Genomic DNA, 15,409 nt, shown 5'->3' with positions numbered 1-15,409 from the left:
GGACCTGCGCGCTCTAGCATGCTAAGTGAGCTTACATTCTACCCACGCCTCTAGCTCTCCCTCCCGATGGCCTTTCCTGTATTCGTGAGCCCTAGCCCCCAAATCTGAGGGTCCTTTTTTCCTTTTACTTTTTAATCGTCACCCCGAATTATAAATTTGGTAACGGATCTTTGTTACCAGTCAAGACTAGTACATTGCCACCAAAGTTTCACGTCTTTGTGCTTTTTTTCCGCACCATTTAAACAAACTAAAGGTCAGACGCACTAGACGAAATGTCTAAGGAAGAAAGCTTTACCATTAATGACACCTTTTTTGTTTTTCGAGACAGGGTTTTTCTGTGTAGCCATGCCTGTCCTTGAACTCAACTTTGTAGACCAGCATGATCTTGAACTCAGAGAGCCACTTGCCTCTACCTCCTGAATGCTGGCTGGGATCAAAGGCGTGCGCCACCACTCCTTAAAGACCCTTTACCGCCTACTTGAAAAAGTAAAGAAACAAAATTTGAGTTCTTTCATATTATTGGCACGTCTTTCCTCGGGTGCGGTATGGGATGTCTTTATTCTCAGTAAAAGCCCTATCTGATAGAATTGCCCATCTTGATGCCTGAGGAATTAAGAGTCATCATAATTTCCAGAACTACTGGCCTTTAATGGTTTTCCTTTAAACTGGTGTTGCCGGCTGGGTCTTTAGGCAACTGGCCAGTTTAAGACAATGAAATGTGAAAAAAAAGAAGACTCAAATAAGCAGATCTCAGGTGGAGCATGTGGCAGGAAAGCTTTTGTCTGTCCAAATGCTTTCGTTTCAGAGGAACGTAAAACTTCACTTCCCCCAGTAATGAATGAATCCAACTGGTGAACTTTGCTCTGGAGAGGAGTGAAATCTAGAGATAGGAAAAGTTCGGCCAGGCCAGGGCTATGAGGCCCTGTTTGGGAGGTGCCGAAAGAGCACTGGGAGGACACGATATTCCCGATGGCTTCTTGGGTGCCCACTCAACGGGAGTGATCGTGTCATTCCAAAGCACTTTCCATGCTGTGGGTTCAGTTGCTACCAGGGCTGGGACGCACTGGCAAAGTTGGTGATTTTTGCTACTCTCCCTCCATGAAGACGGTTGGGGTGGTTTTTCCCCAGGAAGTGAAGAGCTATCTTTAGCGAGCTGCGGGCTGGGCGGCCCTGTGGGACTCACCGCCATTGCGGCCCTACAGAGAGGACCCAGGACCTCCCTCGTCAGAATTCTCCAGGGATTCCAGAGAGGGCCATCAGCCTGAGCTCTTTTCGTCGTCTCTGCCTGTCACCATCAGCCTGGGGGTGCACCTGAGAGATGGAGATCAGAATGGCCCAGTAGTGTTTCTGAGGATAGAGACCACCTTATCTGGGCCAGGGCGCTGCTCAGGCAGGAGAGCAGGGAACGAAATCCAAGTGCAGCTGGAATGCTCTGGAGACAACAGCTGCTTTTGGGATTCCGTTGCCCGCTGTCCAGCCATTGGAGGAGGGCTCTTGCTCCCCAGGTCACTCGCCCAGAGGCCAAACCGGAACCCGCCCATCCCTTCCCAGTGGGCTGACTAGGAGTAGGTGTTTTAAACCAGTCTAGTGACCATGAGACGCTCACCTGGGCCCCAGAACAATAGAAGGTGGGGGCATCCCCCCGGACGAGGTCCTGATCCGGATTAGATCAGAAGGGCAGGATTAGCCCTGTGAGTCCCAGGCAGGAGCCACTTGTACCGGGCAGGCTCGGAATCCGTCAAGAGGGAAAGCGATCCCGTGGGACTCGAGAGGAAGTAAACCCATGTGCCCACTTCTGGGACACCCCAAAGCTTAGGACCCTTTGTCCGGTGACGCTGCCAGCTTACGAAGTGCCAGGGGCCAAACTGGCCCACATAGCAGCGGCAGGACAGCCTCCCCCAAACCCATTGCAACCGGCCCTGCAAGAACCCCACAACCGAGCCCCAATAGTGTTGAGCATCCCACCCGTCTAGTCCAGCGGATAGAGAACGCGACAAAGTTCCTCTGAGGCCAGGACAGAGCCGGTGCGCAGAGATGCCCATGCCGCGGGACGCCAAGGACTCATGCGCCAGTAGGCCCTAGACTCAGCTCAAGATAGGGGGAGGGAGACTCTCGGTACGCGTACGCAGAGCGCGCGAGGACCGGGTGGTGCTCCAGGCGCTGTCTACTTCACGTCTGGTCCGGTTTGGCCCAGTCAGTTCCACCCGAACAGCTACTCCAGCACTGCCACGGCGTGCCCTTCCGCTGGCTCTAGCTGTCCCCAGACTTGAAGCCATTTTAAGGAGAAACCATCTGGCCACACCCCCTCGCGCTGCCGGGAAACCAATCCACTCTCGGCCACGCCTCTCATGGAGCGCTGCGCCATCGCCAACGGTCGCGAGGGTGACGGTTGGGGAAAGCAGCGATTTCGAGACTAGCTAGGGAAACCTTAGCCATCCGCCCCGCCCTCAGAGCCCGGCTCTCCAAAGCCTGGGATTAAGGGCCTGGAGGCTGGCACCACACCCTGGCCAGGTGTTCATAACAGGACCAGGTGCGCAGCTGCCCCGCCCTGGTCCCTGGGAGCCCGAATAATGGCTGAGAATCCGAGGAACAGGCCGTGGCGGTGGCCTAAACAATACCCTGAGGGCACCCGTACTAGCAGGTGTTTTCCCCCCTCCTCCTTAGGGACTGTCGCAGGAGTCCTGGGGCGGGGTGGGCGACAGGTGCTGACACAAGAACCGCACCAGGGGACAGAGGCTCTGCTCTGTTCTGGCCCACTGCGACAGCCAAGGTGCGCGGTGCCCTCCGGGACGCAGGGGGGCGCTGTGGCAGCTTTGAGACAGACAACTCTGCCCCTGAGACCGGGTCATTACGCGCCGTTGCAGCTATGGCCACTGCTCTAGGATTTCGCTGCCTTTACCGAACGCGACCTGCGCCGCTCGGTCGGTACGTCGATCGGCTGTGGTAAGCATCCCTTGTCCAGCCTCTGACCACGTGGCCTCCGACCTTTCAGTCCCGCACAGTAGTACGGCCTGGCCATGAGCTCCTGACTTTAGACCTCCGCAGGAGGAGCCCGAGTCGGGGACACCGGCTCTCTCCGGCGGACGATGAGTTATACCAGCGGACGCGCATCTCTTTGCTGCAAAACGAGTTCCCTCAGGCCGTATACATCGACAGCTACAATAGCAGAGGTTTCACTATCAACGGAAACCGCGTGTTTGGACCTTGTGCGCTGCTCCCACGGACCGTGGTCCAGTGGAACGTGAGCCTTCCCCTATAAATTGCAATTTATACGTAGTGCCAAAAGCCACTCCCTCTTAGCAAATTTAGCTTTATTGTGCCGCTGAGTAAAGCGTGTATAGATTTGACGTGTTGAATGGCCCCTGCTTCCATACAGGTGGGATCTCATCAGGATATCACTGAAGAGAGCTTCTCGATTTTCTGGATGCTGGAACCTAGGATAGGTATGGGGCAGAGGGAGCACTGGGTCCCAGGTGGTACCTTCTGTATCAGACCTTCAACATTTGGTTGCCTACACCTTCCTTAGAGATTGTTGTGGTGGGCACCGGAAACAAGACTGAGCGGCTGCACTCTCAAGTCCTGCAGGCCATGAGGCAGCGGGGAATTGCGGTGGAGATACAGGACACGGTAGGTCTTTGGACATGAAAACTCTACCTAGTTGAGGCCTACTCAGCCCAGGCATGCTAATTCTGTTGTCATTGCAGCCCAACGCCTGTGCCACCTTCAACTTCCTATGCCACGAAGGTCGAGTGACAGGAGCTGTCCTCATCCCCCCTCCTGGAGAGACTGCACTTGCGTCTTCCGGTCAAACCACAGAATGAACCATCCGGAACAGTCAAGGAGGGCACTGTGCTGCGTGGTCTCCCCGTGCCTTCCCTACTTCCCCTTTTGGCACACCTAGCTGTCATGCTCACCCAGGATAATAATTTATGCTCTTCTTATATGTTGTGTTGCTGGGTTTGGCTGGTGACTGGGGAAGAGGGGAAGTAAGGGTTGTTTTCACTCAGACAATGTAGGGATTCCCTGAACCCATAAAAACCAGGATGCAGTGTTCACTATCTACTTTGCTCATGTACAGATTTGAGGAGACCCCAGTAGCTTTTCTGACTTCTTTAGAAGTAGAACTAAGGTCTGAACTACACATGGCATGGCCCAAGGCTGTCACAAACGAGATCGTACTCTGAACATGTGTGATGGTGGTGAGAACGAAAAGAATTCAAAGATCAGTTGCCACTTGTTTTTTCAAACTTTTATTGAAAAATTCAAGGCATATACTGGACCTGTTTTCAGAAGAGCCGTTTCTCATACCTGTAGGGAGAAGGCAGCTGAGTTTAGGAGGAAGGAAGATGTCTCAGGTAGGCAGAGGCTTCCACCCAAGCACTGGGCTACTTACGAATGGAGGCCGTGAACGCCACCTTCCACCTGAGCTGAGGACGTTCTCTTCTCAAATTTAAGTTCCCCCGAGTACATCATGGCTCTGAAAAGCAGCAGGCATTAGGTGCAGACAGTAGCTGACCGGGCACCACTCCCTCTACTGAAGTCCCAGCTACCCAAGCTCACCTGACTTGGGTCAAGCTCTTGGCACCAATGTCCTGACAGGAATGCTGGATGCCAGCAATCAAATAAGGGACAAATTTGTGGATAGACCCTTTGTCCTGCACTGCCCCTGAAACTCCTTGGGCCACTTTGATCTTGTCAGCTTCACTGTTGGAAGAGGCAGGACATGAACAAAACTGCCGAGGAGTGAGACCAATGCAGGATGTGGTGGGTTGACTTGTCTGCCTGTCCTACCTGAAATATCGGTTCTGGCTGCTGAGGTGTTTGTCCATGGCATCAAGAGAGCCCATACCACGATACTTCTTCAGCCGGATCCCATCGGAGAAGAAGTACTCACCAGGGGCCTCAGTGGTGGCAGCCAAGAGGGAGCCCATCATGACTGTGGACAGACAAGTAAGCTAGGGGCAGAATCTGAGAAGTGCATGAAAGGGGACCCCACCAGGCCCCAAGATTACTAGGTCTCACCTGTAGAGGCCCCAAGAGCCAAAGCTTTGGCAATATGACCCACATTCTGGATTCCTCCATCAGCAATAACAGGGACACCGAAGCGACGGGCATACTCAGAGACCTTGTACACTGCTGTTGCTTGGGGCCGCCCACAGGCCAACACTGTCGAGAGATGGAGGGACAGACAGATGGGATGGGGATACAAGGGGCCACTCACAGGACTCTGAAAGACCTACACCGAGTGATAGCTGATGAAGAGATGTGTTTGGGATGACTACTACCCATCTGCCTTAAACAGTACACACTGTTCTGCTCTCACCTCTGTCTGTGCTCGTGCATGTGTGCAGGGCCCAGAGCAGCCTCAGGCACATGCAGCTTATAGCAGCCGGGAAGCCCCGCCCAGCTGGTATCAGATGGGGCTAGAGTCACCGTGCAGTTAGTATCTAGAGACGCCAAGTCAAGGCCTTGCCTTTCCTGCATAGTGAACAGCTCAGGCAAGATCAGGGCAGGAGTAACAGAGAAGAGAACAAGTTCAAATAGTGGTGGTTGAGCCATGCCTACTGGAGAGTATGTGGACAGAGCAGGGCCTGCCTCAGGAAGGAGGTCCTGCTCCAAGAGCACCCTAGGAAGGAGCTGTGATCTCAAGCAGCCCCCAAACCATGGTCTGTACATCTGTTTGCCCTGCCCACCCAACAGCACCACAAACCCTGGGAGCTACAGCTACAGTCAACCAAGCAGCCGGGCAGTGGGCAGCTGGGCCGGGCCAGTGGGCCGGGCCGGACTTACTATAGCAGCCCGAGACAGTAGAAGGGCATTTGGGGCTGTGGGACTTTATGTCTGGTGGGATCTTGGGAGCCGCTAAATAAAACAAACAGACCAGAGTTTAGAGAGGGCACAGAGCAGGAGCAAGGAGGCCAGGCTAGGCAGGGAGTGGCAGGTGATGACAAGAACTTGTCTTGCTTCCAGCCATGTCACCCATCCAAGAGGCCGGTTTGGCCCTAGAGTTGCCCATGTTGGAGGACTCAAGTGTAGTTCCCCTAAGAGCCGCCGGCCCCAGTCAGAGCATAATTTTACCTTCCTGGGTGATGCAGATGGAACCACTTCCCATGCCGACTCGCAGAGCGTCCACACCTGCGTCGATGAGGTTCTTGGCTTGAGCAGCAGTGACTACTACAGTGAAACAGAAGGGCGAAATGAGGGTCCGGGTGGGAGGAAAGCGTGCGTCCATCGCCCACTTAGTCCTGTCCTCTCTTACCATTGCCTCCGATGACCTGGAGATTGGGGTATTTTTCCTTGATGTACTTGATCATATTGATTTGGAAAATGGAGTTTCCCTGGGAAGAGTCCTAGAACAGAAAGGAAGTTCTAGATACACCATGATACCGCAAAGCACCTGTAGAGAGCCACCCCACCTCTACTGGAGCTTACCAAAACTACCACATCCACACCAGCAAGGGCCAGTAAGTCCAGCCGATACTTGTCATCCTCATGGGTGCCAATGGCTGCCCCACACAGTAGTTGCTTTTTGGCATCTTTGGAAGCCAGTGGGTAGTCACGATTCTTCTTGAGGTCTGTCCGGGCGATGATGGCTACCAGCTCATCACTCTCATTCACAATGGGCAACTTTCCTGAAGACAGCAGGACATGAGTCAGGGTCCTGAATATACGTTCCGAGCCCCTGCCCACCCTTAGGTTAGGACTCACCCTTTTTACTGCGCTGCAGAATTTCATTTGCTTCTTTTAGAGTGACGCCGGCAGGGGCTACCACTAAATCTTCTCTCTTAGTCATGATCTAGGGTTAGTCATGAGGCAAAGACCAGTTAAGACCAGGATCCCCCCCTGCCCACAGCCATACTAAACTATCAAAGGCCACCATGATCACATACATAGACCCAAACCACCCCTCCTGACAGGCACTCAGTAGCTGTTCTGAAGATCACAGGATAGGGAACGACCTATCTAGAGAAGGACCACAGAAGAGCACAGGGAAGAAAAGGAAGCACAAATGTTAGCCGACATTTAGTCACCAGAGTCCCTGCAGGGAAAGGGATGCAGAAACTGCAATGAAGTAGTTTAGACCTTGGTTTCTCCTCAGGCAGCAGCACCTACCTCTTCCAAGAAGCGATCATGCTCTTCCTCCTTGAGGAAGTCAATGTCCCTCGAGGAGATGATGCCCACCAATCGGCTCCCCATCCGGCCGGTATCTGTGATGGGGATACCACAGAAGCCATGCCTGGCTTTGGCCTCAAAAACATCGCGCACACGATCCTTGGGGCTAAGGACCACAGGGTCAGTGATGAATCCCTGTTCATATTTCTGGAAGGTATGGTGAGAAGGTCACTGCATCTTTGAAATCACTGTCATCAGGCCCATGCCTAACTGTCCTGTACAGCAGAGCCACAGAACCAAATCAAACCCTCAAACAAGGACAGAGGTGCTCTGGAAGCACTGTGCACCAGCTTACGACATGGGGTCTAGGTCTTCCTTTACTGAACCTCACAGCACGAGGAAAGGACGATTAGCAAAACAAACCCTCCACTCCCACCCCACGCCTGTAATTCCTAGGAACTCTTGGCCATGATTTTTGCCCTTCTAACCTTCACTTTCCGAACTTCATTGGCCTGGAATTCAGGTGTGCAGTTGTGGTGGATGAAGCCAATGCCTCCTGTAAGCTACAAGAGACACACACAAGTGATAAACTAAGAGGTGTAATCTTTGGTTATAAGACGGCACCCATGGCCCACAAGCCTCACCGCCATTGCGATGGCCATTCCAGCCTCCGTGACAGTGTCCATAGGTGAGGAAACCAAGGGGGTCTTCAGAGTAATCTTCTTGGTTAGAGCAGAGGTCAAGTCCTGAGGAGATAAAGGACCAGCAAAAGAAAATACAGCGTCCATAACAGGAGCCCTGGGTGATCCGCATGATCTCCGGGAAGACCATTCCACTGAGACTACCCCATGCACCCAAGCCCGTCTGGTGCAGGAGTTCACGTTAACAGACAGCATCTTACCCCTCCCCTTGATGTTTACCAACTCAGTTCCTAGCGTGAGCATAGTGGGACCTGCCTACTCTAATACCAGTACTCACTCAGAAACCAGACAGAGGTCTGACACTAATAATTAGGTGTTAGCCTGGTCAACCTAACCAGTTCCGGAGCAGCCACAGTTACATCGGTAGGCTGTCTCGAAAACACAACAGAAAACCCACTACCTTAGTATACTCACCACCTGGTCCGCAGTGAAGTCGATATATCCAGGAAGAATGAGAAAGTCACTGGAAGAGGGAAATGGGCAGGACTCTCAGTCTTGTGACACCAAGAAACTTCAACTCCACCCATCATCCCCTAAAACTCTTGAGGGAGTTGCTGAGCACGTGTGGCACAAGCAAGATGCCACTGGTTGGATGCCACCGAGGTGTCATTAGTGCTACTGCACACGTAACAATTCTATATATCCAGAGAACCGAGTCTCAAGACTCAAGTCTTAAGGACTATTGAGAGCACTCGCTCCACCCCAGCCCCTGCTCCACCAATGTCAAAGTTATTCTCCGGTGATAGGTAACTGCCGGGACCTGTTCCCCATCCGTAGAGCTTCAGCGAAGCCCTCCCTCATCCGGCCTTCTCGCCGGCATGCGGCCCCCCTCTCCTCGCCCACAATAGTGCCCTAGACCCGCACTTGTAGGTGAGGCCGTCCCCGCAGTTGAAGAGCTGCTGTGCGGTGAGCCCGTCGTCTGGCACGTAAGAAGTGCCTCCGCTAATCAGGTAGTCCGCCATGACCAACGAGGAACACGGACGCGTGCCTCCGAGGACCGCGCCGCAGAGGCCTCTGCCTTCTGGACCGCGCCAATATAAACTAGACTACTCCGTCACACGTCGCGTGCGTCACTGACGCCGGGGCGTAGGGCGTGCGTATGGTGCCACGCCCTGTAGAGGCGGAGCTAGCGGAGGATAAACGCGTGCTTATCCCGTTTACAGGGACCAAGGCCAGAGGGCTGATCCGTCCCAGCCCTGTCTGCGCCCCTCCCCCAGAGATCCAGGCCCATTCAATTTTGTCTCCACTTCCCCCGCAAAGCTCCTCCCCCAAATAAAGACACATTCTCCAGTAGCTTGTTGAAAAGACGTGCTTGTCATTCTTAATAAACAACTAGAATAAGAATACATAAGAGAAAGAGTGGTATCTTTATATGATACACAAGTGTATATTACAAGAATTCCATCAGGCACAGGAGCCTCAGGTTTAAGGCCTCAATGTTAGGCCAAAAAAAAAAAAAAAAAAAGCATGGTAAAGTTTTTACTTTAACATCTATGTCACTTGTCATAAAGAAGGGTGTAATAGAAATTGTCTTTAATAAAAATCATAATTGAAGTTCCCCTCATTTTTATTCCATCAAGATGCTAAGTTTATGTCTGAGCATTAAAAAAAAAGAAAAGAAAAGAAAAAGAAAAATCGTGGCTCCGAGTGGTCAGTAAAGCCTGCCGGTCCAGAGTGAAAGGTGGGGATTTGCAGGAGGGTTGATTCATCAGCTGCTCCATCTTCCTTGAGGAAGGGAAGGGCCTATATTTCTCCATACAGTCCAAGTCCCTTTCCCCATACTCCAGCCCAGACAAAAGAAAAAAAAAGGAAAAGAAAGGAAAAAGCCAACCACTTCCTAGGACATCAAGTTCTAGGAAAACCATATACCCATGAACCAGGGGGTCTGCCCATTTTATGAAGATGCAGAGGGCAACATTGTCTTTACATTTTTAACAGAAGTCGCCTGAAAAGCATTATAACTACGAATTGAAGGAAAAAGAAAAAGAAAAAAAATGGAGGCCTCTCCTTTAGTGTAAAAGTCTGTCTGGTTTTTCCTGGATTTTTTTTTTTCCTGTGGCTGAGGCACCTCAGTGCATGGTGGTTGCGTTGGCCACGGCAATGGCTTCTTGAATCTCTCGTATAACCAGGATCCGGGTCAGCATCTGTCCCATCTGCTCTCGGCTGATAGGCTGGACTGAGTACCAGATCGGGCTGTTGGGAGCCACAACGGGCTCAGGAGTCAGGTAAAAGGTGTCATTTCGGCCTTTCACACTCTGGGGGCTGAAGAATGAGCTCAGTAAGTAACAGCAACATTTTAACCCTTCTGGTTTGCCTCCAAAACACAATCTCAGGTTGAACTCCTCTGAGTCTATCTACCCCATTTGCAGCAGATCTCACCATCTAGAAGACCGAGCTCCAGCTGTTTAATCACTTTGTTTACAACTCAGCAGCAAACACCAACAACCATCTTCTCTGGGCTCATTTTGCCTACAGTGCTGCCCCTCTGTAGTCCTCAGCACACTCAGCCCATCTAACACCCCACTCACCCACCCCTTCAAAGATTTAATGAGTGTGTGGCAGCTCTATCTTAGGTACAGATGTTAAGTAAGTGGGTGGGTTCCTGACAGAGAACAAAGGCAGGCAATCTGAATATTTATTTGAGCTACTAATGTCGAGGAAAGAGAAAACTTAACACCCTTGGACGTAAAGTATGGGTACCGGCTTTTAAAGCAGCAGACATGAACTAGCAATGCAAGTACATGAGAGGATCATTGTGTGTTTTTTATAGAATAGTGAGGAATGACCAAAGGTTTTATTCTAATGAAAGTACAAAGACCCATAACCACAACAGTTCTTCTGACATTGATAAGAAAAGAATGTGCCAACCTGCTGTGACAAGAAAACAATCAGAAACTTAAAGGAACACCCCCACACCCTTATGCTGATGGTACCAGTAACAAATTGAGCCAGAGTAGTGGACCATGTTTACTATATATTTTTTTTTTTTCTTTTTTTCGGAGCTGGGGACCAAACCCAGGGCTCTACCACTGAGCTAAATCCCCAACCTCTCACTATATAATTTTAAAAGAAAAAAAACCTCTGTACCTGTATAGCTCCTCTATGAAAAATCCTGTCAGAGCCTGTCATGGTGATGCAGACTTTTTTTTTTTTTTTTTTTTTGGTTTTTTTTTTCGGAGCTGGGGACCGAACCCAGGGCCTTGCGCTTCCTAGGTAAGCGCTCTACCACTGAGCTAAATCCCCAGCCCTTGATGCAGACTTTTAATCCCAGCACTGTCAAAGGCAGTGAGTTTGAGGCCAGCCTGGTTTACAGAATGAATTCCAGGCAACCCAAAGCTATGTAGAAGAGACAATGTCTCAAAGGAAGTGGCTATCAAAGTTCAAGATCCCTTCTATATATGGTGGTGTATAAATTACACATTTTGGCAAATCAAACAAACCTTATTTCTTTGGCTAGGTGTGGTGGAACAGACCATTACTCCCAGCACTCAAGAGGCAGAGGAAGGTAGATTGTGTGAATTCAAGTCTCAGGCCAACCTGATCTAAGTGAAGTGAGCCTCAGGATAACCTGGGTTTTAAAGAAGAGTTTGTTTTGGAACTCAAAAGTTACTTCTTTGGCAGTCCTGGGGACTCAATTCAGGGCACACCAGACAATCAATCTAATCCTAAGCAACACCCCTCACTTCTCTTTTACTATCTGTGTTCATCTTTATTATTTTTGTTGTTTTCAAGACAGGGTTTCTCTGTGAGGGCCTGGCCTCTGCCTCTGCAGTACTGAGATTGAAGAGGTGGCCCACCACTGCCCAGAGGTATTTCTATTGTGTCAGTCATGGGGAGGCAGTCTGTCATTCTAGTCTGGAATCAGGAGTTCAAGGTCATACTCCCAAAAACACACACACACAGGTATAGTTAGTGTACAAAGCCTCCTCACCATTTGAAGAGGTAGAAATCGTAGAGCTTGATGGGACACCTTAATGGGTTCTCTGGATTTTCTGTCTGTTCTGCATACATGTCATCTGTAACTATTTAAAAAAAAAAAAAACAACAAAAGAACAAGTTCAATACCCAGTATTCAACACAAAGAAAGAGAAAACTGAGTTATCCTCCAACCATGTGTATGGTGGCACCTGTGCCAAGGACAAGCATGCGTGTGGGGTAAACAAACACCAACACACACACAGGACAGACCTGGCATGGTGATGCAAACCTACATACTAACTTTAGGCATTCAGCCACCCCAGGAGAGAGAGGCTGGGTTAGAGAGGAAAGGGATGAGGAGTGGAAAGTGCTGAGAGGGAAACAGCTGTGCTGCCCTTATCTATGAGAACTGCTCAGAGTTTTTCGTCAAGAAAAAGGACGGGGATAATTTCTGCCCAGAGAACCTCAACTTGCACACACATTCCCATAGGACAAAGTCAGCACACGATAAGCACTTTTGCCTGGTATCCCTACCTTTCTGGCCAGTCTGATGTATTCCGAGGGCCTTCAGGTAGCGGATACTAGTGCTTTTATCCTTAGGATTCGAGGGGCTCTTCTTTGTCTGTCGGAGGACCTTGGAGAACGCCAGCTTCATGTGCTGATCTACTGTCTTCAACAGGAAGTACCTGGACCACAAGTACAAGGCAAAGAAAAGAGAGGGAGGCCAGGAGGAGACGATAACTCACCGACTGCCCATCAGTGACTCAGAATGAACACTCCTCACTCCCGGGATCTAGGTGGGCCGTGCTCGAGCACATTGTCCAGAGAAGAACCATATCAATATAGATTGAGGGGTCTGGTAAGGCTGTTTGCACTTTACCATTCACCACACCCTAATGTGGCCAACTGGAACTCAGACTAGCTCAACATTTCTCAAATGTATCAGAGGAGTGCAGAAGTCCTCCTGGGTTTGCCTGTCTTTACTGGTGGAGGCCTGTAGTAGCTCCTAGAGTACTTACTTGGTGTTGAAGAACATGAGGGTGGTCAGCAGTGTAGAAGGGGAATGTGCCCCAAGCTGCTTGCATTCCCACAGCATCTCTTCAGTCACGTGGCTGGGCAGAACATAGCCTAGGAGGAACAGAGCACCACTGCAACAACTGGATGACAGAGGTCCACCAACACCAGAACCAGATGGGACAAGGACTACACAGGGAGTCTTAAATCAGGGCAAATATCACTAGAGTATATAATCTAGAGCTAAAACACAGATGCAGGGCTAGAGAGATGGCTCATAGGAACACTGGCTCCTCTTTCAGAGTCCCCTGGTTCAATTCCCAGCACTCACATGGCAGCTCACACCTGTCCGTACCTCCAGTTCCAGGGGCTCAGACACCCTCAATAAAAACATACCTGCAAACAAAACATTGATGCCCATAAAAAATAAAAAGGAATTATTAAAAAAAAAAAAAATGGTTAAAGAGATGGCTCAGTGGTTAGAGCCATCAGGAACTGGGGACTGGAAGGGCACTGTCTACTTTCCAGAGTCCTGAGTTCGATTCGCAGCAACCACATGGTGGCTCACAGCCATCTATACTGGGATCCAATGCTCTCTTCTGACAAGAAGTATATAAGCAGATGGAGCACTTATATACATAAAATAAATAAAAGAAACAACAAAAACACAGATCCCTGGGTGGCAATCAAATTTCTGTGGTAGGCCCTAATAATGACTACTTGTTTCTAATTAACTTTCAAGGTGATAGAAAACTGTTGTACTTAAAACATTTCTTCCTAATTGGCCCAATCAAAGATGATTAGCACAAAAGGACTGTGGTTAAGGAAAGTAAATTACTTAAAGCTACAACCCAAGCTCTGCTTCTTCTATGCTGAGAGTTCCACCCCTGTGTGTGTGTGTGTGCACTGCGTGACTGCCTGAGGCCTGTGAAGGTCAGGAGATGCTACCTGATCCCCTGGAAGTGGAGTCACAGATGGCTGTGAATCACCACGTGGTGGTGGCTGGGAGTTGATCTGGGTTCTCTGCAAGAGCAACATGTGCTTATAGTAACACTTGAATTATCTCTCTAGCACTTAGATCATATTTTCAGGCTGTCTATGGCACAGAAATTTGGAATATAAAGACCATATACATCTACTACCTCTGGTTAGCAAAGCGATTTTATGAACAAAAGGGAAGGCTTAGGGGCTGGGGATTTAGCTCAGTGGTAGAGCGCTTACCTAGGAAGCGCAAGGCCCTGGGTTGGGTCCCCAGCTCAAAAAAAAAGAACCAAAAAAAAAAAAAAAAAAAAAAAAAAAAAAAGGAAAGCCTTAAACTACTAAAATTTTCCTCCAAAAGGCACTTATTACTCTGATAGCCAAGCGAACCTACAGCCACAGGGTTCAAAAGGGCAACCATCTGAGCCTGAAAACTAGAAACACACCCTTTGATTTGACCACCATGGAACCTTCATGTGCTGAAGTCCTTTAAAGACGTGCGAGTGTTTGTATACTAGGAACATGCTAGCAGATGAGCTGACACAGGCTATGTCTAAAGACTTAAAATGATATAATAATGTCAGGAAGTGAAGGTAACACTTCTAGAATAACAGAAACAAAACAAAAATAAAACCATCCTATTATTACTTTAAAGCACTTTATTTCTTAAAGACATTTCTAGATCGTTTCATTTTTCTTTTGATTGATTGATTGATTAGGTCAGGGTCTCTCCCTGATGCTTAGGCTGCTATGTGGCCCAGGCTGGCCCAGAACTTACAATCTTATCTAACCTCTAATTCTGAGTGTTGAAATTATACTGTCCAATGATGCCTGTGTCTGGTTGCATGCTAGTCTGTTGTGCCATTTACAGATCACAGCCCAGTAAAAATGGGGATGGCTTTCCCTCTCCCATCACACTGGAAGCCCTTTCAACATACTATCAACAGCCCAACACAGCTTTCTCCTCAGGAAAAGCCATCTCATGAGAGCAATTTCAGGGAAATGATTGCATATTTACTCTTCCTGAATTACTCTGCCACCAACTTTCAGCTCCTCCTGCACCAAGCATGCCTGGACATTGCCATGCTCCTGCCTTAATAATGGACTGAACCTCTGAACCTGAAGGTCAAACCAATTAAATGTCCTTCTAAGAATTGCTTTGGTCATGGTGTCTCTTCATAGCAGTAAAGGCCAAAATAAGACAGAAATTAGTTCCAGGGACTGGAGTATTGCTGTTATAGGCCTTGACCATGCTTTTGTTTGGAAGAATGTGGATTAGGGACTTTGGATTTGGAAATTAGTGGAATCCTTTACGTGGAGCTTAATGAGCTATCGTAGTAGGAACATGGAAGACTTTGTTGCTGTGAGTGACTTGCACTGTGCAGACCTGGCCCAAGAGGTTTCGGTACAGAAGAATTTTAGTATGTGGCCTACAGACTGTTTTAGTGGTATTTTGATGAAGAATGTGGCTGATTTTTGCCATTGTCTGAGGAGTCTACCTGAGGTTAAGGTGAAAAGATTTAGATAAATTGCTTTGAAAATGAAGTCTCAAAACAGTCTGGTATAAATTTTTTTGTGTGGTTACTAAAGTTCACTTTTATAAAGAAAGGAAAAATAAAAAACATATGGCTCAAAGTATTAAAGGGGTACCAGAAAGTAGGATGAAGCTGAATTGTATGTTCTAG

At 49.2% G+C, this 15,409-nt stretch overlaps 3 protein-coding genes across 12 annotated transcripts in view; 1 reads left to right on the top strand and 2 right to left on the bottom strand.

The window, feature by feature from the left end:
• Positions 1-2,177: 2,177 nt before the first annotated feature.
• On the top strand, positions 2,178-4,221 carry Ndufaf3 (NADH:ubiquinone oxidoreductase complex assembly factor 3). 2 transcript variants are annotated; one of them, XM_032910652.1, is made up of 6 exons: positions 2,371-2,530; positions 2,796-2,943; positions 3,046-3,241; positions 3,377-3,443; positions 3,527-3,627; positions 3,705-4,221. In XM_032910652.1, exons 2-6 carry the CDS (start codon positions 2,867-2,869, stop codon positions 3,819-3,821), a joined length of 558 nt encoding a protein of 185 aa, XP_032766543.1. In that variant the 5' UTR covers positions 2,371-2,530; positions 2,796-2,866; the 3' UTR covers positions 3,822-4,221. The 2 variants fall into 2 exon arrangements, with proteins under 2 accessions (XP_032766544.1, XP_032766543.1); XM_032910653.1 differs by having other exon boundaries at positions 2,178-2,925.
• A 13-nt stretch (positions 4,222-4,234) lies between these two features.
• Impdh2 (inosine monophosphate dehydrogenase 2) lies at positions 4,235-8,855 on the bottom strand. The gene is made up of 14 exons (XM_032910650.1): positions 8,679-8,855; positions 8,229-8,277; positions 7,758-7,859; positions 7,602-7,676; positions 7,114-7,320; positions 6,709-6,796; positions 6,433-6,632; positions 6,260-6,350; positions 6,079-6,174; positions 5,023-5,166; positions 4,792-4,936; positions 4,561-4,704; positions 4,394-4,477; positions 4,235-4,308 (listed from the first exon to the last, which is right to left on the bottom strand). The coding sequence occupies exons 1-14, from the start codon at positions 8,774-8,776 to the stop codon at positions 4,287-4,289; spliced, it is 1,545 nt and encodes a 514-aa protein (XP_032766541.1). The 5' UTR covers positions 8,777-8,855; the 3' UTR covers positions 4,235-4,286.
• Positions 8,856-9,855: 1,000 nt separating this feature from the next.
• The window catches only part of Qrich1 (glutamine rich 1), a 39,154-nt gene continuing 33,600 nt past the window's right edge, over positions 9,856-15,409 (bottom strand). For 8 of the 9 annotated variants that reach the window (XM_032910640.1, XM_032910641.1, XM_032910639.1 and 5 more), the window contains 3 exons: positions 12,752-12,860; positions 12,189-12,418; positions 11,886-12,127 (listed from right to left, as the gene is read on the bottom strand). In XM_032910640.1, the coding sequence (XP_032766531.1) occupies positions 11,913-12,127; positions 12,189-12,418; positions 12,752-12,860 (554 nt within the window). In that variant the 3' untranslated portion in view covers positions 11,886-11,912. Of the gene's footprint in view, positions 10,077-11,745; positions 11,837-11,885; positions 12,128-12,188; positions 12,419-12,751; positions 12,861-15,409 lie in introns of those variants that run through there. The other variant, XM_032910644.1, reaches the window with a different exon arrangement.

The sequence above is a fragment of the Rattus rattus genome, chromosome 8 (genome assembly GCF_011064425.1).
Source record: "Rattus rattus isolate New Zealand chromosome 8, Rrattus_CSIRO_v1, whole genome shotgun sequence".
In the NCBI taxonomy this organism is placed as follows: domain Eukaryota; kingdom Metazoa; phylum Chordata; class Mammalia; order Rodentia; family Muridae; genus Rattus; species Rattus rattus.
Note: the sequence above shows the minus strand (reverse complement) of the source record. Positions and strands in the feature narration are given on the sequence as shown.

Coding starts and splice junctions, on each gene's coding strand:
- Ndufaf3 (XM_032910652.1), top strand. CDS start 2,867: ATGGCCACTGCTCTAGGATTTCGCTGCCTTTACCGAACGCGACCTGCG. Junction 3,444..3,526: donor GATGCTGGAACCTAGGATAG/GTATGGGGCAGA, acceptor CACCTTCCTTAG/AGATTGTTGTGGTGGGCACC. Junction 3,628..3,704: donor CGGTGGAGATACAGGACACG/GTAGGTCTTTGG, acceptor TTGTCATTGCAG/CCCAACGCCTGTGCCACCTT.
- Impdh2 (XM_032910650.1), bottom strand. CDS start 8,776: ATGGCGGACTACCTGATTAGCGGAGGCACTTCTTACGTGCCAGACGAC. Junction 7,321..7,601: donor ATGAAGTTCGGAAAGTGAAG/GTTAGAAGGGCA, acceptor CATACCTTCCAG/AAATATGAACAGGGATTCAT. Junction 4,937..5,022: donor GGCTCTTGGGGCCTCTACAG/GTGAGACCTAGT, acceptor GTCTGTCCACAG/TCATGATGGGCTCCCTCTTG.